We start from the raw sequence: 24,015 nt of genomic DNA on the forward strand, positions 1-24,015 counted from the left end.
TTGACAGCTGTTTACAGTAGACATTCAATACCCAAACAGAGGAGTGGGATGGATTTCTGGAGTTTGGGGAATTTCAGCAAAATGAGCTGAGAATTTTGGGTGGTAAAAGTCCTAGAGGTGGGAAAATGCTTCTAAATTCTTAAATCCTCATCACATTAGGAACATGGCCAAAAATTTCAACTTTGTCTGTACATCATGTCCTAACCAAGTCCCAGTTTTATAATGAGAATTAACAAAAAGAAAAAAATGTAGATTTCATTTTTAGAAGCTGATTTTTTTTCTGTCTAGTAAAATCAAAATCATTTTTAAATAGGGCCAGCCCTGGTGGCCTAATGGTTAAGGTTTGGTGCACTTTGCTTTGGCAGCCTGGGTTCAGTTCCTGGGCGCAGAACCACACCACTCATCTGTCAGTAGCCGTGCTGTGGTGGCGGCTCACATAGAAGAACTAGAAGGACTTACAATTAGAATATATAACTAAGTACTGGGGCTTTGGGGAGGGAAAAAAGAGAGGAAGATTGGCAACAGTTGTTAGCTCAGGGCAAATCTTTGCCAGCAAAAAAAAGAAGTGCAAATAGAGAATGGGACAACTGAGGACAAAAGGAACTACTCCTTTAAGTAACTAGCATTTAATATTGGGAAAGCTACTGTTTTCTTTCTTGTTGCCTTATGTTTTTGGAAAAGTAAGGGGAATAGTTTTAGCTTAGTCTTGAAAATCAGTTGTATTTAAGTCTATTTTGAGTTACTCTGTTTTTTCTAATCACCTCTTTTTAGCTCTTCAGCAGGAAAAAAATTATATATAAAAATGAGAATTTTTCTGGTACCATCTGTAAATAAGAGAGAATGAAAGAATCCAAAGCTGCAAGTGAAATGATGCCCACACTAAAATGAAATATGTATTTTTGTAACATGGCTATAGAATTTGGCAGTCTTGGTAATGTGCTTTGTGCTTCATTGTCTGTGTAATTTAATTAAAACCAGGTGTTTATTTTATAAAACACTCAATTTATGTTGAAGGGTGGTTCAGAAAGAGTCTCATAATATTTATCATATGTATTTATGTGACTACTCATGCTTCAAATTTTTCCATCCACAGTGAGTGAAACAGCCTTTTAGTCAGTGTAAAAATAGCAATAATACTTCATATTATCTGAAGAAGAGAGTATTATAAAGTATAATTGTCATTTAATCATAGGAGCTCTTCAGGGTGTTCCTCTGTGATTTGGGCATTTTTCTTAATAAAGATAAGGGAAATGAATATATAGTGGCTTATGAAGAGACTTTAGGCTTTAGTGATAGTATGTTTAAAACATATCACATTTTAGAGTTCTTTACGCATTTCAGTGATGAAAATGCACATCGACTTTCTTGCTTCTGAGCCCTGTGAAATAGGGCGGATGATATTACAATTTTATAGGTTAGGGAATTTCAGAGAATCAGTGAAGTGCTTCTTGTTACAGAGATGGAACTTACCATGAAGCTCTTCTAACTTTGAATCTCGGGGGTTTTTATTGTGAGAGACATACAAGAAGAGCCAGTCACTGCTGGTGTTGGCTTTTGCCCTTAAAGAACCATGTAGCTGGGGACGGCCCTGTGGCGTAGTCATTAAGTTTGCGCCCTCTGCTTTGGCACCCTGGGGTTTGGCAGATTTGGATCCTGGGCACAAAGCTACACACCACTCATCAAGCCATGCTGGGCCGCATCCCACATAGAAAACAGAGGAACTTTGACACAGATGTTAGCTCAGGGCCAATGTTCCTCACCAAAAAAAAAAGAACCATGTAGTCTTCTTACAGAGAAACCAGTTGTCACAAAATATTGATATATTCCTTTAAAAAAATCTTCTAGTGATACTCGTGCTTGCGGCTCTACATTCACCTCTTTATCTTTCTCCTTTCCTTTTGCTGGTTGTCTTCTCCCCCTTCCGATCACATGGTTTAGGGAGCCTATAGGTAGGTGAATATAGTTTATTTAGTAAAGCAGTTGACGGATATTAAACTAGTTATAGACCATTTTTATTTGCTAGTTATTTCTTTTAGAAATGGTATACACACATGTATATATTGTATTTCTAAGTAGAAAGTGAACTAATTTATATTCTAAATATTTTCTTTAAAAATGACACAGTTGACGATAAATAGCCTCTCTCTCTCTCTTCAGTAAGCCTCCTCTGAAGTAGACTAAGCACTCTGCTCTAATAATCTTCTAAAATGTCACTAATAATCTGATGGTGCCTTGCAGAGCAGAAGGCACAAAGTATCTGGAATAAAAGAGCTTCTTTAGGATTTGAGCTGAAAATGCAATTTCTTTAAAGTGCCAACGATTTTCTTCCTGTATTTAAACACCCTTCTTATTTTGTTCCCTTTGTATTGTAGGGTAGATGATGTGCCTCCAGGAATATCGCTGCTTCCTGATAATATTCTGCAGGTTCTGAGGATCCAGCTTCTGCAGTGTGTTCAGAAAATGGCAGATGGGTTAGAAGAACAACAACAAGCCTTGTCAATTTTGCTTGTCAAGTTCTTCATTATTCTTTGCAGGTATCTGTTACAAATTAAACTAGTTATCTGTTTTAGAAAATTATTACCAAAACAATAATGCATTTATTGATTATTAATGGTGTTTGTTGTTCTTATGAAGCTTTAAAGAATGAGTGTGCCTTTTGCAATAGGCTTGTGATTTATCATTATATTGGAAAGCCTTTTAGTTACTATATATAGTTATAGAGAGATTCGGCCAAGATAAGGAAAAAAAATTGTTTTAGAGTAAAGACAATGACAGGAGTTTTTTGTTGTTTTTTGTTTTTTTGTTTTTCGGTTATTTCGTTGAGGTCATAATAGTTTATAACATTGTATAATTTGGGGTATACATTATTGTGTATCAATTTCTATATGGACTTCATTGTGCTCACCACCAGTAGTCTAATTTTCGTCTGTCACTACGTATGTACCCCTTTACTCCTTTCACCCACACGCAAGCCCCTTCCCCTCTAGTAACCACTAATCTGTTCTCTTTATCTGTGTATTTGTTTATCTTCCACATGTGAGTGAAATCATTTAATATTTGTCTTTCTCTGTCTGGCTTATTTCGCTTAACATCATACCCTCAAGGACCATCCATGTTGTTGCAAATGGGACGATTTTGTCTTCTATTATGGCTGAGTAGTAGTCCATTATATATACCACATCTTTATCCCGTCATCAGTCAGTGAGCACTTGGGTTGCTTCTATTTCATGGCTATTGTGAATAGTGCTGCAGTGAACATAGGGGTGCATAAGTCTCTTTGAATTGTTGATTTCAAGTTCTTTAGATAAATACCCAGTAGTGGGATAGGTGTGTCATATGGTATTTCTATTTTTAATTTTTTGAGAAATCTCCATACTGTTTTCCATAGTGGCTGCACCAGTTTACATTCCCACCAGCAGTGTGTGAAGGTTCCCTTTTTTCCACATCCTCTCCAACATTTGTTGTTTTTTGTCTTGGTGATTACAGCCATTCTGACGGTGTAAGGTGATAGCTCATTGTAGTTTTGATTTGCATTTCCCTGATGATTAGTGATGTGGAACATCTTTTCATGTGCCCATTGGCTGTCTGTATGTCTTCTTTGGAAAAATGTCTGTTTATATCCTCTGCCCATTTTTTGATTGGGTTGTTTGGTTTTTTTGTTGTTGACTCGTGTGAATTCTTTATATATTTTGGAGATTAACCGCTTGTTTGATATGTAATTTGCAAATATTTCTCCCATTTGGTGGGTTGTCTTTTCATTCTGTTCCTGGCTTCCTTTGCCTTGCAGAAGCTCTTTAGTCTGATGAAGTCCCAGTTGTTAATTTTTTCTTCAGTTTTGCCTTGCCCAGGTAGACTTGGTATTCAAAAAAATGCTGCTAAGCCCAATGTCAAATAGCGTAGTGCCTATATTTTCTTCTAGGAGTGTATGGTTTCAGGTCTTACATTCAAGTCTTTGATCCATTTTGAGTTAATTTTCATGTAGGGTGCAAGCTATTGGTCTGCTTTCATTCTTTTGCATGTGGCTGTCCAGTTTTCCCAACACTGTTTATTAAGAGACTTTCCTTTCTCCATTGTATGTTCTTAGCTTCTTTGTCAAAGATTAACTGTCCACAGGTGTGTGGTTTTATTTCTGGGCTTTCAATTCTGTTCCTTTGATCTGTGTGTCTGTTTTTGTGCCGGTACCATGCTGTTTTGATTATTATAGCTTTGTAGTATATTTTGAAGGTAGGGATTCTGATGCCTCTGGCTTTGTTCTTTTTTCTCAGGATTGTTTTGGCTGTTCGAGGTCTTTTGTTGCCCCATATGAATTTTAGGATTCTTTGTTCTATTTCCTTGAAGAATGTCATTGGGATTCTGATTGGGATTGCATTGAATCTGTATATTGTTTTAGGTAGTATGGACATTTTAACTATGTTTTTTTTTCCAACACGTGAGTGTAGAATCTTTCCATTTCTTTATGTCTTCTTCAGTTTCTCTCAATGTCTTATAGTTTTCAGTGTATAGGTCTTTCACCTCTTTGGTTAAGTTTATTCCTAGATATTTTATTCTTTTGGTTGTCAGGAGTTTTTACCTAACCAAGAATTTATTGCACTGGTATTTTCTGTATGGTTCTCACCTGTAAACGTATGTACATTTTTACTACTGTGCTTTATCATTTGTGAAATGTATTTTTCTGATCTTTCATTTTATAATTTTACCAAAGAAAGTATAATTATTCTACAGCTTATATTTTCCAAGTTTATAGATGATTACATCTGTGGTACTTAAATTTTGGTGTGCATCAGTATCAACTGGGAAGCTTAATAGAGATACAGAGCTTGAGCCTTACTTACGGAAGTTAAGATTCCAAAGAGCTCATGCATTTTGATTTTTCACAAATTTCACATTTATCTACATAAGAACCATTCGGTTAGGGGCATCGTGTGTCTCGTAAAATCTATCTTCTTTCTGAAAGCCATTCCCATAATACATACTGTTCGTTTTACAAATACTTTTATAATTAATTAGTAGACAAATAGGGACTTAATATACTCATTTACCTTTCACTTACTTTCTCTTTGCATTTGATTGCAGGAATCTTGGAAGGATTGAGCAATAATTGCTAAAACGTTTCTCCACATTTTGGGCTCTCCCAGAACCTTAGTCACATTTCTGATTTTATGCTCTTTCTCAACCTTAAAATTTAGAACAATAATATAAGGATTATAAGAGTTGAAGGAAAAGGGTTTACTGAGGTGGTAAGACATGAGTTTTCCTCTATAATGGTTGATTTGGTAGATTTTCTTCTGTTAACTACCTAGTACAATTTTACTGAAATCAGAAATTATATAGACAAGTAATTGTTTTAAGTCCAATATATTTAGCTCAACAATAGAGAGAAGCACTGGAATGTTCAACACTTTTTTTTAAGTAGGAGATAATCTCTGATGATAAATTTAATGTTCAATAGCTACCAATCACAGAACATGTTTCTATTTCCAGGGACTTTACTTTTTTTTTCTTAAGTTCCTTTTCAAAAATTTTAACACATTTTATGTTTTATGGCAGTTTGGTTTTACGTAAGAATTTTGGAAAAAGTATAGTTCCCACATGTTCCTTCTCGTCCCTCCACATTTCCCCCATTAACATCTTTCGTTAGGGTGGTTCATTTGTTAGAACTGATGAACTAGTGTTGATATGGTAGCTAAAGTCCATAGTGTACAGTAGAGTGCACTGTTTGTGTTGGACAGTTCTTTGGGTTTTGACAAATGCATACTGTCATGTATCAACCATTACAGCATCCTACAGAATAGCTTCCCCACCCTAAAAATACCCTGTGCTCTATCTGTTCATTTCTCCCACCTCATGCCCCAACCTCTGGCAACCACTGATTTTTTTATTATGTCTATAATTTTGCTTTTTCTAGAATCTCATAGATGTGAAATCGCACAGTATGTACTGTTTTCAGACTGACTTCTTTCACTTGGCAATATACTTTTAAGGTTCTTCCACATCTTTTTGTGGCTTGATAGTGCATTTCTTTTTATCACTGAATAATAATACTCAATTTGTGGGTGTACTACAGTTTGTTTATTCGTTCACCCAATTAAGGACATCTTGGTTACTTCCAGCTTTTGGCAGTTGTCAATATGGCTGCTATAAACATTTGTGTGCAGATTTTTATGTGGGCATAAGTTTTCAACTTATTTGGGTAAACACCTAGGAGCATAATTGCTGGATCATATGGTAAGCCTGTGTCAGAAAGTGCCAAATTGTCTTCCAAAGTTGGCCGTACCATTTTGCATTCCCACCAGTAGTGAATGAGAGTTCCTCACTGGTATCTGGTGAGGTCATTGCTTTAGATTTTAGTCATTCTAATAGATGTGTAGTACTATCTCATTTTAATTTGCAGTTCCATAATGACATATGGTGTTCATTATCCTTTCATATGGTTATTTGCCATTGATATGTTCTTTGGGGAAGTATCTAGATTCTTTGCCATTTGTTAATTGGGTTGTTTTCTTATTGTTGAGTTCAAAGAGATCTTTGAATATTTTGAGATGCAATTCCTGTATCAGTTATGTGTTTTGCAAATATTTTCTTGTAGTTTGTGGCTTGTCTTTTCATTCTCTTACCGTGACTTTTGCAGAGCAGAAGTTTTTAATTTTAGAAGTCCAACTTTTCAATTTTTTTCTTTCATGGAGCACGCTTTTGGTTTTGTATCTAAAAAGCCATCAGCAAACCCAAAGTCAGTTGATTTTTGCCTACATTATCTTCTAGAAGTTTTAGGTTCCATCCCATCCCTTATAATATTGCTGTCATTCGCTTCGCTTATCCATAAGCTATAATCACCCAAAATATTGTTACTATTATTGTTTTGAACAAACTCTTATGTTAGATCTAATTAGAATAAGAAAAATAAAAGATTGCATTTTGCCTTTACCTATTCCTTTCTCTGTGGTTTCTGATGACTCTAAGAAGAGTTACTGATTTTTGGTTTGTTCAGGTTTTCACTTGTAAGGATGGAAATGATGATTCCCAAGCTCTTTACATTGTTGGACTGGAAACTGGAAGTCACATTTATTTTTTATGAAAATCTAAAGTTAAGGGTTTTAAAAAAGAGAGAAATAGTTTTGTAGAAATATAGACAGGGCTGGAGCCATAGTCTATCAAAAGTGACAGTTTTAATGTTTTGCCAGTTCATGGATTACATTGTATCACTATAAACATGTATTTGACATTTTCATGTAATCTGCACCGTATTACTCCCCTCCCTATGCATTTGAGAAGCATAGCTATGAGGAATGCTTAAGTTATATGTAAGGTATTTCCTTGTTAAATATATAAAAATCCTGCCCTTTGAAGTACTCTAATGAAACCAAATAACCTCTGACTAATCAATTTAACTATATTTTTAAATAATTCACATAACATACAATGTACCCATTTAAAGTATATCATTCAATGATTTTTAATAAATTTGAAGAATCATGCAATGATTACTACAGTTAATTTTAGAACATTTTCATCACCACATAAAGAAACCCTGTACTGATTAGCAGTCAGTCCTCATTGACCCTACCCCCAACCCCTGGCAACCTCCAGTCTACTTTCTATTTTGGAAATTTCATAGAAATGAAATCATACACTCATGTGGTCCTTTGTGACTTGCTCCTTTCACTTTACTTAATGTTTTCCAGGTTCATCTATGTTGTAGAATGTATTAATACTTTATTCCTTTTTATGGCTAAATAATATTCCATTGTATGGATATACCATGTTTTTTGTTTTCGTTTTTGTTTTTTAATTTTTATTTTTTTCGGATATACGTCATATTTCAGATTCTGTATACATTACATCATGTTCACCACCCGAACACTAATTATAGTGCATCCCCTCGCATGTGAGCCTAATCACCCCTTTTGCCCTCCCCCCTCCCCCAATGGTAACCACCAGTCCAGTCTCCAATGCTATGTGTTTTTTTTTTTTTTGTCGTTTTTATCTTCTGCTTATGAGTGAGATCATATGGTATTTGACTTTCTCCCTCTGACTTATTTCACTCAGCATAATACCCTCAAGGTCCATCCATGTTGTCACAAATGGCCGGATTTCATCATTTCTTATGGCAGAGTAGTAGTCCATCGTGTATAAATACCACATCTTCTTTATCCATTCGTCCCTTGATGGGCACCTAGGTTGCTTCCATGTCTTGGCTATTGTGTATAATGCCACAATGAACATAGGGGTGCAAGTATCTTTATGCCTTTGTGTTTTCAAGTTCTTTGGATAAATACCCAGCAGTGGAATAGCTGGATCATATGGTAGATCTATCCTTAATTTTCTGAGGATACTCCAAACTGCTTTCCATAGTGGCTCCACCAGTTTGCACTGCCACCAGCAGTGAACAAGGGTTCCCTTCTCTCCACACCCTCTCCAACATTTGTTGTTTCCTATCTTGTTAATTATAGCCATTCTGACCGGAGTGAGGTGATACCTCATTGTAGTTTTGATTTGCGTTTGCCTGATAACTAATGATGTTGAGCATCTTTTCATATGCCTGTTGGCCATCTGTATATCTTCTTTGGAGAAATCTCTGTTCAGATCTTTTGTCCATTTTCTAATTGGATTGTTGGTTGTTTTGTTGTTGAGCTGTATGAGTTTATTTATAAGTTTTTGTGTGGACATATATTTTCTTTTCTCTTGGGTATATACCTAGAAATGCAATTGCTAGGTCACGTGGGTAACCTCTTAAGAAACTGCCAGATTGTTTTCCAAAGTAACTGTACCATTTACAGTCCCACCCGGCAGTGTATGAGGGTTTAATTTTCTGTACATCCTCACCAAAACTTACTGTCTTTTTGTTATAGCCTCTTAGTGAGATGAACCGTTATCTCATTGCGATTTTGATTTGCAACTAATTTTCATGGCTAATGATGTTGATCATCTTTTCATGCACTTATTAGCCATAATACCTTTTTTAAGTCTTTTCTAGTTCATTCACTAAGTTATTCAATAAATAAACATATTTAATAAATAAGTTAGATATGTGCTACATGTGTATACTGTATTTAGTGCTCTGGTTACAGGGGGAAAAAATACATACAGTTCCTCTCTATATAGAGCTTACAGAGTGTTGATAGTATGTGCAATAGAAATACACTGTGAGTTACATGTATAATTTAAAATTTTCTAGTATCCTCATAAAAAAAAGGAAAAGAAACAGGTAAAATTATCTTTAATAATATATTTTATTTATCCTAATACATCCAAAATATAATTTCATGCAATAAATAGAAAAAGTTAGTGGTGAGGTTTTTAAGTTCTTTTTTTGGTACTAAGCCTTAAAAATCTGATGTGTGTTTTATACTTTACCACGTGTCCCAATTTGGGCTAGCCAGTCGAAGCTAGTGTGCTACCATATTAGATGGTGCAGATCTGGAGGGGCGTGTCTGTTATTTTGCCTTGGTTTATTTAAAAAAATTTTTATTGTGGTAAGATATACATAACATAAAATTTACCATTGCTTTGCCTTTTAATTTGAACCAGTGTTATCTTCTTATCTCTCTCTCCTTTCTTTTGGCTAGGTTTTAAAATTTCCTCATATCCCTGGTCCCTAATCTGAAAACCAAGCAAAAAGGCTCAAATTTGAATCCTAATCTTGTCATTAAATACTTCTTTGATCTTGAGCAAATTACTTATCACTTTTCAACTAGTTTAGAAAGTTACATTTTTATCTGTCAGCTGAGGATTATCTTACTTTCTGCAGATAGCTGTTACAAGTTTTAAAAGAGACAATTTAATGTATAAGAGCAGCCATGTTAGGACCTGACACACAGAGAACATTCAGTTAAAGTTATTTTCCTCTCATTTTTACTTTAGACTCTGTAGTACTTGATGGGAAAAACACAAATGAATATTGGTGTGAATGGTGGATAAATAATTTCCCAAAGTGTCCATTGAGGTTTATTTACATCATGGAGGAAATTTAGTCTGCCTTTTTCCTTCCTACTTCACACTATGCAGTTATCTTTGGTTATTTCCATACTGAGTTTTTATTTAATTAGTTAAAAAAATTATTTTCCCATGTGGTGTATTTAGCACCTGGAGCAGCTTATTTTTTAACATCCCTTTCTTCTGTATTGTAAAAATTATTTCTGGTTATAGGCATGAAATAAGACAAATGTATTTCATTCATGAACTAAAATTCATATTATCAAGCAGACATCATTGTTTTAAACTTTAAACACAAAGACTCCAAGTCATATCATGATAGAATTCAAGAAACTCAAGTTCTGTTTCTTTGTTTTTGTAATCATTGAGCTATCATTGTTTATTCAAATTTTTTTAATATTGTAGGAATATAAAGTACCACAGGGGTTGAGGACACGAACTGTGCCTGAAATAGATATGAGCAATTCCAAACCGCTACAAGTTTACTCTCAAAATGGATTTGTATAACTGGATCCGTGGTTGTCAGGGGCTAATGATATAACTGGGAGTTCTCTTAACTAACTTTCATGTAGAATACAAAGTTTATGAAAAGATAAGTAATAAAGATCTGCTATCTGAAGATTATATTTTCAAAAATCAACTGCTTCAGTTGTTTTAGAACTTAGACCAACAAAAGATATTTTTCATGGGGCTGGCCCCGTGACCGAGTGGTTAAGTTCATGCGCTCTGCTTTGGTGGCCCAGGGTTTTGTTGGTTCGAATCCTGGGCACAGACATGGCACCGCTCATCAGGCCATGCTGAGGTGGCATCCCACATGCCACAACTAGAAGGACCCACAACTAAAACTACACAACTATATACTGGGGGGCTTTGTGGAAAAAAAGGAAAAATAAAATCTTAAAAAAAAATAAAATAAAAAATAAAACAGTTCTTTAAAAAAAAAAAGATACTTTTCCAGAAAGGAATATTTTTAATTACTGGCACTTGGTGATACTAAAAAAGCAGACTTTTCATCAGTTTTATTATTGTCTTTCAGTTTACTACAGTGTATCCTCTTGTTGTCTACGTTCAGCACATACTGCTTCTACTGCCTTATCCTTGGTGTGACACTGTTTTTTATTAAAGTATAACATGCATAAAGTGATCAGATTGTAAATGTATGGCTTAATAAATTATAAAATACACTGTGTCATCACCACACTGGTCAAGATATAGGACATTATTGTCACCCCAGAAGTCCGTCCTATGCTCTCTCTTAATTGCTACCCCTCACCATGCTCCAAAGGTAACTATTATCCTGACATTTAATACTATGAATTAATTTTGTCTAATTTTTAGCTTCACATTAATGGAATTGATTAAATTTCTATTGTTTTATGTCTGACTTTTTCCTTTTTTTTTTTTCTTTCCTTTTTTCATTTTGGGTCTTTAATTGTTTTTGCTCAACTTGTGGATCTGTTTCTTTTATCTTTTTAAAATCACAACAAGATATTTATTTGCTTTTTTTTCCCCTTGCTGGGAAAGATTCACCCTGAGCTAGTATCTGTCACCAATCTTCTTCTTTTCTTTTTTTTCCCCTCCCCAAAGCCCCAGTACACGGTTGTATATTCTAGTTGTAAGTCCTTCTAGTTCTTCTATGTGAGCTGCCACCACAGCACGGCTACTGACAGACGAGTGGGTGTGCTTCTGTCCCCGGGAACTGAACCTGGGCTGCTGAAGTGGAGCACGCTAAACTTTAACCTCTGGGCCATCAGGGCAGGCTCTCTGATTCTTTTCTGTATTGCTTAGTTTGATTTTCAAACTTGTCTTCTGAAGTGAATAGTTATTTTCATTGAGTGTTAGGCATTGTTTTTGAAAAATTATAATTTCAGGCCTAGGAGGATACTTTCTTCAGAGATAATTTGCATTAGCTTTCAGAACACTAAGATCCCCCTAATACAGTCAACAGTAGGAATGATCTGGTCTTTGGTCTCTGTGAATACTGATCCATTCCTTTTTTTTTTTTTGAGAAAGATTAGCCCTGAGCTAACATCTGCCACCAGCCTTCCTCTTTTTGCTGAGGAAGGCTGGCCCTGAGCTAACGTTCATGCCCATCTTCCTCTACTTTCTATATGGGACACCTACCACAGCATGGCTTGCCAAGTGGTGCCGTGTCTGCACCCAGGATCTGAACCAGCAAACCCCAGGCCACTGAAGCAGAACATGCGCACTTAACCACTGTGCCACTGGACCAGCCCCTGATCCATTTCTTTTCACTCTTACTTCTTGAGTGTTGCCCTTTGGGATCTCAAACCAAAGCCTTAGAAACTATTCTCTTTGGGCTCTGAATTCCAGTTTTTATCTTCTTTCAGCACTGTGGGACTGTCGGAAGGACTCATCACCTTCCCCTTTTTACAGCTGCCTCTGTCAGGATAGGTGGAAGTCATGAGGGGAGAAATGGATCTAAATACAGGTCCCTTCTCTTTACAGCTTTACTTTTTCAGCATCTTGGCTTTGTAATTTTTTACTACCTTGTTAGTTCTCTGATGCCTTTAAAGAGACTTTTAAAAGATTTTTTTTAATTATCTTTACTACTTTAACAACTATCTTTACTAGTTATCCTTAGAGGAAGATTGGTCCTAGTCCACCATCATTGAAAACAGAACTCTTGCAGAAGCTTATTTTGCCCTATCAGATGCTTGTGGCATATATACTTTTTAAATCATGTATTTATTTTTTTTTCTGCTTTTATCTTGTTTTTTTTCACTTTTTTTAATGTGGTAAAAGACATATAACATAACATTTCCCATCCTAACCTTTCTTTTTTTGGTGAGGAATATTGGCCCTGAGCTAACATCTGTTGCCAATCTTCCTCTTTTTGCTTGAGCTTAACCACTATACCACCAGGCCGGCCCCATCATCCTAACCATTTTTAACTGTGCAGTTCAGTGGTGTTAAATACATACACATTGTTATGCAACTATCACCTCTATCCATCTGCATAACTCTTCATCTTGTAGAACTGAAACTCTGTATCCATTAAACAGTAACTCCCCATTCTCCCATCCCCTCAGCTCCGGTCAACCACCATTCTACTTGCCGTCTGTGTAATTTTGACTACTCTAACTACCACATATAAGTGGAACCATATAGTGTTTGTCTTTTGGACACTGATTTATTTAACTTAGCATACTGTCCTCAAGGTTCATCCATATTGTAAAATATTGCAGAGTATCCTTCCTTTTTAAGGCCAAATAATATTCCATTGTATGGGGCCGGCTCTGTGGCCGAGTGGTTAAGTTTGCGTGCTCTGCTGCGGTGGTCCAGGGTTCGGATCCTGGGCGCGGACATGGCACTGCTCGTCAGACCACGTTGAGGCAGCGTCCCACATACCACAACTAGAAGGACATGCAACTAAGATATACAGCTGTGTACAGGGGGGGTTTGGGGAGATAAAGCAGAAAAAAAAATTCCATTGTATGCATATATCATATTTTGCTTATCTGTTTATCCACTGAGGGACCTTTGGGTTGCTTCCATGTTTTAGCTATTGTGAATAATGCTGTTATGAATATGAGTATACAGATATCTCTTCAAGACCCTGCTTTCAGTTCTTCTGGGTATATATCCAGAAGTGGAATTGCAGGATCATATGATAATTCTATTTTTAATTTTTTGAGGAACTCTTATACTATTTTCCATAGCACTGGCTGCATGATTTTACATTCCCATCAGCAACGTACAAGAGTTCCAGTTTCTCCACATTCTTGCCGACACTTGCTGTTTAATTTTTTTTGATAGTAGCCATCCTAATGGGTATGAGGTGTTATCTCATTGTAGTTTTGTTTTGTATTTCCCTAATGGTTAGTGATGTTGAGCATCTTGTCATGAGGTTATTGTCCATTCATATATCTTCTTTGGAGAAATATCTATTTGAATCTTTCGCCCATTTTTGAATTGGTTGATTTTTTTTTAATGTTGAGTTTTAGGAGTTCTCTGTATATTACTCCCTTGTCAGATATATGATTTGCAGATATTTTCTTCCATTCTGTGAGTTGCCTTTTTACTTCTGTTGATGGTGTCTTTTGATGCACAAAATTTTTAATTTTTATCGAGTCTACTTTGTCTACTTTTTCTTTTGTTGCCTGTACTTCTTGTGTCATATCTGAGAAGTCATTACCAAATCCAATGTCATGAAGCTTTTGTCATATGTTTTCTTCTAAGGATTTTATTATTTTAGGGCTTGCTCTTAAGTCTTTGATCCATTTTGAGTTAATTTTTGTATATGGTGTAAAGTAAGGGTCCAATTTTGCATATGGATATCCAATTTTCCCAGCACCATTTTTTGAAAAGACTATCGTTTACCCATTGAATGATCTTGGCACCCTTGTCAAAAATCATTTGACCATATATGTGAGGATATTTCTGGGCTGTGTATTCTGTTCCAATGGTGTATAAGTCTATCTGTATGCCAGTACCACACTGTTTGGATTATTGTCACTTTGTGCTAAGAAATAAAATCAAGAAGTGTGAGTTTGTTCTTTGTCAAGGTTGTTTTGGCTGTTTGATGTCCCTTTAGATTCCATATGAATTTTAGGATGGGTTTTTCTATTTCTGCAAAAAACATCATGAGATTTTGATAGAGACTGCATTGAATCTATAGATTGCTGTGGGTAGTATTGACATTTTTAACAATAATAAGTTCTCTGATCTATGAACATGATGTGTTTCCATTTATTTATGTCTTTTTAAATCAGCAGTGTTTTTTAGTTTTCATTGTACAGTCTTTCACTTCCTTGGTTAAGTTAATTCCTAAATATTTTGTTCTTTGTGATGCTATTCTAAGCGAAATGTTTTTCATGCTTTCCTTTTCAGGTTATTCATTGTTTGTATATAGGAACGCAACTGATTTTTGTGTGTTGACTTTGTGTCCTGCTACTTTGCTGAATTCATTTATTGGTTCTAATAATTTTGTGTGTGTGGAATCTTTACTATTCTACATATAAAATCATATCATCTGCAAACAGATTATTTTACTTCCTCCTTTCCAATTGGATGTTCTTTGTTTCTTTTTCTTGCCTAATTGCTCTGGCTACAACTTTCAGTACTTTGTTGAATAGAAGCAATAAAAGCAACCATCCTTGCCTTATTCCTGTTCTTAGAGGAGAAGCTTTCAGTCTTTGACCGTTGAGCATGATGTTTGCTGTGGATTTTTCAAAAATACATGGCTTTTATTATGTTGAGGTAGTTTCCTCAGTTGCCAGTTAAGTCCCCTGGAAGTTACTTCAGCCAGGTGGGAAGGGGCTTGCAACAGTGGGGGCTGGGGCAAGAGCAATGGCTGCCTGCCTCTTTCTCTGCACCTCTGTGATCAGGAGCAGCAGTCAGCGATCAGAGGGCAAATCCCTGATGTTCCAAGGACAGGGTCCTTTTTGCCCACTCTGGTTCTGTTAAGCTGTTAGCAGGCTGTTCTAGGAACATGTGCACAGCTACCTACCCCGTGGCTAGGGTTGGAGGATGGGTGATTGCTACTATGCTAGTGGCTGAAATAGACTGAAATTAACCAACATTAACTGCAACTTACTGTCCTAGTCTTCCCCTGAGAGTTGGGAGCCGTCATTAGACTGAGAGATCCGAAATAGTTACATCAGACCAGTTCTACCAGTGCAATTGTTTTGTAGGTATGGAGATGGATTCCTGGTGCTTCCTACTCTGCCATCTTCCCTGATTCCTCCACAGAGTCTTAGTTTTACCTCTCCTTTACACTTTCTTTTCTCAAAGATGTCATGCTAGTCTGACTTCTTACATTAAAAAGTCTGTTAACTTAGTTAATTTTTCCTGTTCTTTTAGCATCTGCTAGATTTTAAGATAGAAACTATTTTTTAATGTCACAATGTCTCATAAAATTAATAGAGTTTGTTTTATTATGCCAAGAAAAAGACTGGTGATGTTAGATAGAGGAAATGTTAACATTTTATGTGTCATTCTTCAGTCTTATAAAAATGAGGACTATATTTTAATTAAACACCACGTGCTTATTGACCCTCTACTTTAAACAAGACGGTATTATGTCTGTAGTATGTGTAGAAGCTGGCTCTTCGATCAAGACCTTTTAACATAGTTGAGAAGATGTATCAGATCTAGAAAGGGATGCATTAGATCTAAAAAGGGAACTAAAAGCAAAGTGAAAACTATAAAACTACACGTGTTATAATGGTAGCAACATCTAAAAAAAGCAAACTAAGAATCTGCATAGGAAGATAAAAACAAACCTGAAAATAATCCAAAATGTAAGCAGTTGCTAATGTTTGGATTGTAAGAATATTTGTGATTTTTTTTCTTTTGTTTCTGCTTTGTGATATTTTCCACTTTTCTATAATAAATAAATGCTAAGCAGCATGTATTTCTTAAACATTCTTTTTATAGTAGTTAAGTGGTCCTTGAGGTGTGTTCCACATTCTCAGTGGGAAAGCAGTTATGTAACCGTGTTGATTTTAAGTTTTAATAAATGTCATTTGTATTTCCTTTACGAAGAATGTTTTCAAAATTCAACTGGAATACATGAACATACATTTTTCTCACTATTCATATGTAATAAATATACGGATATTCTTTTTTCTTACAGAAATCTGTCTAATGTGGAAGAAATTGGAACGTGTTCATACATTAATTATGTCATCACTATGACAACACTCTATATTCAGCAAGTACGTGTGAATTAATGTATTCCTTTTTGTTGCTTTACTGAGAATAACTAGGTTTTCCTTTTAAATATTATGGTAAAGTTAAATGTTTTCATAGGAAGTAATAGTTCAGAGGAGAAAATTATCATTGGGTACTATATATTTCAGGCATCTTATATACATATTATCTAAAAATAGAGAAGCAATTATTAATATATTTCGTTATTTTAATTAAAAGTTAAAGTGTGTCACGAATGACTTTTTAAAATGACACAATGTGCCGTTTTCTGACACAATGTGTTTATTCATCAAATATCCCTCTTATTGGAAACATCTTCTCCTTTGGAAAGATGTGTGGCTGTCCACTGGAAACTCTTCCTGGGAAGCGTTGAAAATTGGAGAGGTTTTATCCAGTCCTTATGATTAACCGACTCTCTTTAGACTCAAATGGCACTTAGGCTTATTTGAATGAAAATGATTTATTATTAGATGATGAATGAAACATGTAGTCTTTTAGTGATGTAGGTAAGGATGTTACACAGTTTAATATTTTTAAATAAACGTAATTTTATGTTTAACTTTATTCTCAGTTAAAAAGCAAAAAAAAAGAGAAAGAATTGGCAGATCAGACATCTATTGAAGAATTTGTGATCCATGCGTTGGCATTTTGTGAAAGTTTATATGATCCGTATCGAAATTGGAGGCATAGAATTTCAGGGTATGTCTTGTACATCATAATGTTCATTTGAAACCTGAATGTCACAGTAAATGCAGTTCTGCAAAGCAGGTCTTATTGTCTGTGAAAGCAATTGGTAAGATGTGTATAAAAGACCCCGTCTCTATCCTGAGATAGAGAACTATGTTGGAGGTAATGAATTAGTGATAAATACCAATTCCAGATAATAATTTACCCTGGACTTTTATTTTGTAATACAATTGAATGCTAATAATCTGATAGGAAAATTTCAGAGCATAGTAGCATTAAGTAGAGTGTACATATTTTTCAAGAAAAGTTCTCTTTTATTAAAGCATATTTCATAATTTGAAAATTATTTTTAACAATATTTTGTCTATTTATTTTTAATTGTGAGGCTTGTGTCACTCAGGAAAGCAGGAACCATACTAGATATTTAAAGAGAGAGAATATAGCACAAGGAAATTGTTAATTAGGAATTAGAGAACTCAGCAAAAGGGAGACATTGATGTAATGCAGAGATAGTGACTTCAGGAAGCAGCTACTTCCTGGGGCTGTGGGAACAAAGGGAAGAGATTGGGGTTATCAGAGACTACAAGCTTGGAGAAGAGGCTTTGCAGTGCTGGGGCTCAGGCCTCTGGGGAAGGAGAGTTGCTTAGCCAGTTCTGGTATCGCCGAGCAGCCACGAAGAGGCTCGTTCTGGGACTGCCAAAAAGACGCTGAAGACAAGAACCAACTGCAGACGCTACAGTTGAGAACTGCAGGCTGGTAGAAAATAAGGAATCAGTTCCTTTTTCACTCTTTCAACCGTCCAAACTCCGTTTAGTACCTGCTATTGGTGAACCCAACAGCCGGAAGAAGGGAAATGTGGTTTGTAGAGTGCCTGTCCCAGCATCACAAAACAGATCCGATATCAGATGATGGGTTTGGAGCTTAGTGACAGTGGCATAATTACCAGTACAGAGCTCAAAGAGAATTTTAAACTCATATGTCTTGCCTCCCTATGGTCACAGAATAGGAAGAGTTTTGTATCATCACCCACAATCAGACCTCTTTTTTAGGTCTCCCAAATTTGCTATATTTTCAGTCCTAAGGTTTTTCCATTTTCATTTTCAATTTAGCCTGACCCACTTACAAACAACTTTTGCAAGAGCTTGACCTTATTTCCAGATAAAAAGTTTAGGAAAAATAGTTATGTCCTAGGTGTAATGGGAGCACAAAAAAGAAGCACAGAAAAATTGACCAGGGGACAAGAACTTAGAAAACCGAGATGCAAACAGACATTTTGCAACCCTCTCAGAAACTTGTTGATATGTATTCCCATCTGCTAAGTGCTAGATGCTTGGCCCAAATATCGTAATAGTGGAGCAACCAAGTATGTTATGTTCTAAAAATGGTACATTTTTAGCTGTTCTATCTTAACTTGTTGAAAATATTCAGTGTAAACTACTTATGCTTTAATATTTGTGGTATGTATGATAGTTTGCACCCCTTTTATTTATGTTAGCATATTAGATTTAACCACCACTATAATGGAAATTATAACATCTAATACAGAGCCTTTAGAATAATTCGCTAATCACAAATTGCAGGAATACCTTTTCGTTATGTTAACCAAGTCAGAGTGTTTACTGTTGTTTGTAGCACAAGGTGTTTGGATAGGGTGTATCCAATCTGTTAGTTAATATCAGAATTTCTAATGTGAAAGGCGTAAATAATCTCATGGAAAAAACTAACTGAAAGCCAAATAAAATCAATTAGAAATCAATTTTTCTACCACATGACTGAATTTTTTTTAAAGGCGTGACTGAATTTTTTATTTGAAACTCCAGTGATATTGTGTTTTTGTAAAGACAAAAAATCTTTGATAATGGTCTTAATTAAATAGGAAAATCCAATAGTGTTCTAGGATGTTATGTTTGAAATTAAAATAAATACAGAGAGTATGATAATTCTTATGCCTTCTACACAATGGAAATAGGCATACATTTGGAAGGCAGTCCAGGAACAAATGGTCTCTAATATGATTTCTCCCAAATCCGAATGTTAGATCAGTGTCTTAGAACTCTTTGTTCTATGGTTACTGACTTCAGCTGTGCCTTTCCTATTTGGCTTATTCTACAGTCAGTTGGCTTTTCTTTTCTTTCTAGCTTTGAATAATTATAAGGAAAGTAATTTTAATATCTCAATTATAGTTGTTAAGGAGAAGCCATCTTTGGTACCAGCCCGGTCGCGTAGTGGTTAAGTTTGTGCACTCTTTTTTGGTGATCCAGGGTTGATGGGTTTGGATCTGGGGCACAGACCTAGCATTGCTCGTCCAGCCACGCTGTGGCAGCGTCCCACATGAAATGGAGGTAGATAGGCACAAATGTTTGCTCAGTGACAAACTTCCTCAAGCAAAAAGAGGAAGATTGGCAACAGATGTTAGCTCAGGGCCAATCTTCCTCACAAAAAAAACGAGGAGGCATCTTAAACCCATGCTTTATCAGTAGATCATATTTAGATGTGTGGAATTTCTATGTGGCTGTTCTTCAAATATTTTCCATTTTTGTTGGTTTTATCTAACAATGTTAAGAGCTTTTTCAGGGCATGAAAAAAATGTGATTTTTAAAATTTTTCAGCAGTCCACCAGTTGATGTATCATTGTAACAGTAGCCTTTATTCCTCAATCCTTAGACTGCCATGCCTATCTAAGAGACTCATTTTGTGTTGAATTGAAATGTTCTTGGTAAAAGCACGTGCTATTTGTGTTGGCCTTGCCAAAGTCTGTAGAAATATTTCAGCCATCAAAAGGATTGGAATTGTCATTAAAAACAAAACTAATCCCATTCCACTGGATCTATATCCTTAAGGTGGAAGAAGCCAGTGGTATAGACTCTTTGTGTGCAGGTAAAATTTCAGAAGGTGGCACGGAGTAGCCTGATTTCTCCTGACTTTCACTTGCACTGTAGTGGTAAGCTGTCCTACCTTAGGGGTCAGATTACAGAGCTGCTGAGCAAGCTCTTTGACAGACTGGGAATTTTAAATGGCTAGTTCCTTTTTCTGTTTCCAGTTGTTTGGCGACTTAACCTGTCTGCTGTGTTTCACCGTTAAGCATTGTAAATTTTTTTGCTTAATTCAAAAGAAGAAATCCTTTCATTGGTGAGTATTTAAGTTTTCGGTTAGACTTCTTTTTCAAGATTATGCCAGTCCTGGAGATGTGTTATTCAGTACACAAATCAAAAATAAAATATTAAATTTATTTTATAGTTTCTGTAATTGTGCCATCTTTACTTTCCTGTGTTATAATTTGGTATTAACTTCTTTTTAATGATAGACGAATCCTTAGTACTGTGGAAAAGAGCAGACAGAAATATAAACCAGCTTCTCTCACAGTGGAGTTCGTCCCTTTCTTTTATCGTAAGTAACAGCTCTGATTTACTTTGATTTTGATGTTACTTCTGATTATTCTTTATTCTTATTCCAGTTCTAACCTTGATTCAGCTTTGTGTATTTATAAGATAAAGATGTTAAGAACCCGATCACTGGAGTACTTGATTCAAGTTTTGTTGTGATTATTGTTCTTGGTTTTATTTTATTTACTGTTCTCAAAGCGTTTTTCTCTTAAAAGAGCTAAATATTTTAAAGATGGTAGTATATTTTAGAACTTCAGAGTTTTTGCTAATAATGAACTTAAGAGAATTGGCCACCACCGTACATGTGACCTATATGGACTCTAGTTTTATTTCTTAAAAAAATGATTATACTGTATTCCAAGAATATAGAAAGTTTTGCAGAATATAAAAGGAATACCTTGTTTCTCACTCAAATTTGTCACATCTTAACATTTTGCCATATTTGCTTCAGTTCTCTTTCCTTTTTTCCCCTAAGAAATAAGACAGAAATAGTGCTTTGTTTGTTGCTTGGTGAAGATGATTGCAGTGCCCCCTCTGCTTGACCACCAGAAGTGATGTGGCTTCACTTGTTCACACAGGCAGGTCCCGCCTGGAACTGGGCTCACTTGGAGGGTGCAGGACAAGAAACCCAGTGTGCCAGTAGAACAGTGCAGGGTTTCTCTCCAGTGGGAGATCTCACAACATTCCAAGGGCTGTTCTTGGGTTCTCCAAGTGAGAGAGTGAGACCAAATTGGCGGGTGTGTGGGCCACCCCGGCTGTGAAGCACAGTAGCCTGTAGGAGCCATTGCGCATGTAGGAGTCCACGAATGTGACTTCCAGATCCTGGGAAGGGAGGTGCCTAAGTTACAAGTTAGACTGCAGTCAGGGAATCCCAAGGTTATGCATTCCCATCGGGTATTGATAGTCCTTCATAGCTCTCCTAGTCCACAGCAAGGACCATTTTTACTGTAAGTGCCGTTGCCTAGTCCACTGATTGTCCACATTTGTCAGATTTCCAGTGATATAATTCTTCGTTTGTTTTCCTATAGAGAAGGAGAGAGTTTTGCCCACCCTTTGTTAACCATTGCTCACAGTAGTGATAGTGAGATCTTCCAATTATCAAAATGATTTTCCTTTTGCAATTTTGCTAGTTACCCTCAGGATGGTACTTAGGCACGGTGTGAATATCTTGTTTTTCAACATCTTTTCATCTAATGTTTTAGCATCTGTTGATGATCCTTGGTTGAATCAGTTATTTCATTGAGGTCTGCAGAATTATGGTTTTCTAATTCTCTTATCCTTTTACATCTATCACTTATTGTATTCTCTAAAAAAGAATTTTCCCTCATCAACTGGGGGTAAACTTCAGTTCCTAAAAAGGCTGGATAAAATGCTTAAATCTTTACCTTTTACTGTTTTCAAAATGAGTTCAAATAATAGTCACTTCTGGCGGGGCAAGTGACTTTTATTACTCTCTTTTTGTGTGTATCGCCATGGTCTCAGTGACTTTTATTCACTGTTTTGCAGTCAGTTATAGTCAATCCTTTTGGATGCTCAAGTTTTTCCAAATTTGGTCACTGACGGTATTTTCTCCTATTCAGTTTGCCTTTTCATTTAATTAGTGGAGTGTTTAAAAAAAACGTTAGAAGTTTTACATGTTAAATGTGGTTTGCATTGCATGTTTTAAATTTTGATGGGATCTAATTTATAAATTTCTTTCTTTTATGGTCTGTGGTTTTGTGCCTTATCAAAGGAAGCTTGCTTACCTCAAGGTCGTGAAGATTTCCTCCTATGTTTTCTTCTAACTTGTACATTTAGGTCAGTTTTCTGTTTTGAGTTAATATTTTCTAGCCAGCATAGGTTTTTCATTATTGTTCCAGGAATAGTTGTTGAAAAGGCTGTTCTTCCTCCCAGTGAATTACTGTGGCATCTTTGTCAAACTCAGGAGGCCATATAGTGTGGGATGATTTCAGGATTCCCTTTTGTTCCTCATGTCTGCCCTAATGCTGTCACCAGACTATATTGATTATTGTGACTTTATACTTGATGTGAAGTCTTGAAATCGTTAAGCCCTCCAGCTTTGTTCTTGTTTTTCAGATTGTTTTGGCTTTTCTGGATCCTTTGCATATTTATATACATTTTAGAATCTTTTTCAATATTTTTGCAAAAGGCCTGGGATTTTGATTGGGATCGTATTGAATCTATGGAACCGTTTGAGCAGAATTGCCATCTTAAGGATATTGAGAGAGGGGCCGACCTGGTGGTGTTGTGGTTAAGTTTGTGTGCTCTGCTTCAGCGGTCTGGGGTATGCTGTTTCTGATCTCGAGCACAGACCTAGAACTGCTTATCAAGCGGTGCTCTGGTGGCGTCCCACATGAAGTAGAGGAAGATGGGCACAGATGTTAGCTCAGTGACAGTCTTTCTCAGGCAAGAAGAGGAAGATTGGCAACAGATGTTAGCTCAGTGCCAATCTTCCTCACAGGAAAAAAAAAGAAAAAAGAGTGTTGAGACTTCTAGTTATGAATCTGATATATCTGATTGTTTATGGTTTTTTTCTTCAATCAATATTTTGTAGTTTTCAGCATATAGATTATGCACATATTTTGTTAATTTATCCCTAAGTATTTATCCCAAGTACTTGTAAAGTCTTTAAAATAAACTATTGCAGATAAAAAAATGAGTCTTACTTTCATGGTCTGTTTTGTTGGGGTTTTTTTTAAAGATTTTATTTTTCCTTTTTCTCCCCAAAGCCCCCCGGTACATACTTGTATATTTTTAGTTGTGAGTCCTTCTAGTTGTGGCATGTGAGATGCCGCCTCAGCATGGCTTCATGAGCAGTGCTGTGTCCACGCCCAGGATTTTAACCGGCAAAACGCCTGACCGCCAAAGTGGAGCTCGTGAACTCAACCACCCCGCCATGGGGCTGGCCCGCTCATGGTGTGTTTTTGATAATGAGTGTCCCTTTCTAACCATGGTGATATTCCTTGCCTACTTTGTCAGATACTCACGTAACCACTCTAGCAATCTGATGATTAGACTTTACTTGCTGTATCGTTTTACATCCTTTTTATGTGTTTTCTGTGTGCTGAACAGAACTCTGTCATCTTCCAGCTCTGTGTGAAATCTGACAGTTATTCAGCTTACAGTGCCTTGGTAGGTTTTTGCCTGTCTTGTGGGATTTCACGCTATCATTGAGGATTGATTCTTCGGCTCAGTGTGAGCCCTGTGCATATTTCTGGAGTTCTTTCTCTGTACAGCTTCCTCCACTCCAGTACTGCTCACAAATTCCTGTTAACTAGGCCTTCCCAAACTGTTTATCTGTCTCCTAACTCATCAAATACCCATGTTCTTTTTGGGT

General features: G+C 36.1%; 1 protein-coding gene across 12 annotated transcripts in view; it reads left to right on the top strand.

The window, feature by feature from the left end:
• NBEAL1 (neurobeachin like 1) overlaps positions 1–24,015 on the top strand; it is a 203,494-nt gene that overhangs the window by 75,149 nt on the left and 104,330 nt on the right. For all 12 annotated transcript variants that reach the window (XR_011528531.1, XM_070580766.1, XM_070580765.1 and 9 more), the window contains 4 exons: positions 2,373–2,534; positions 16,532–16,613; positions 17,180–17,307; positions 20,600–20,682. Coding sequence is in view for 11 of the 12 variants with exons in the window: in XM_070580766.1 (XP_070436867.1) it covers positions 2,373–2,534; positions 16,532–16,613; positions 17,180–17,307; positions 20,600–20,682 (455 nt within the window). In the remaining variant the exon portion in view is untranslated. The remainder of the gene's footprint in view (positions 1–2,372; positions 2,535–16,531; positions 16,614–17,179; positions 17,308–20,599; positions 20,683–24,015) is intronic.

This window comes from Equus przewalskii, chromosome 17 (genome assembly GCF_037783145.1).
Source record: "Equus przewalskii isolate Varuska chromosome 17, EquPr2, whole genome shotgun sequence".
NCBI lineage: Eukaryota > Metazoa > Chordata > Mammalia > Perissodactyla > Equidae > Equus > Equus przewalskii.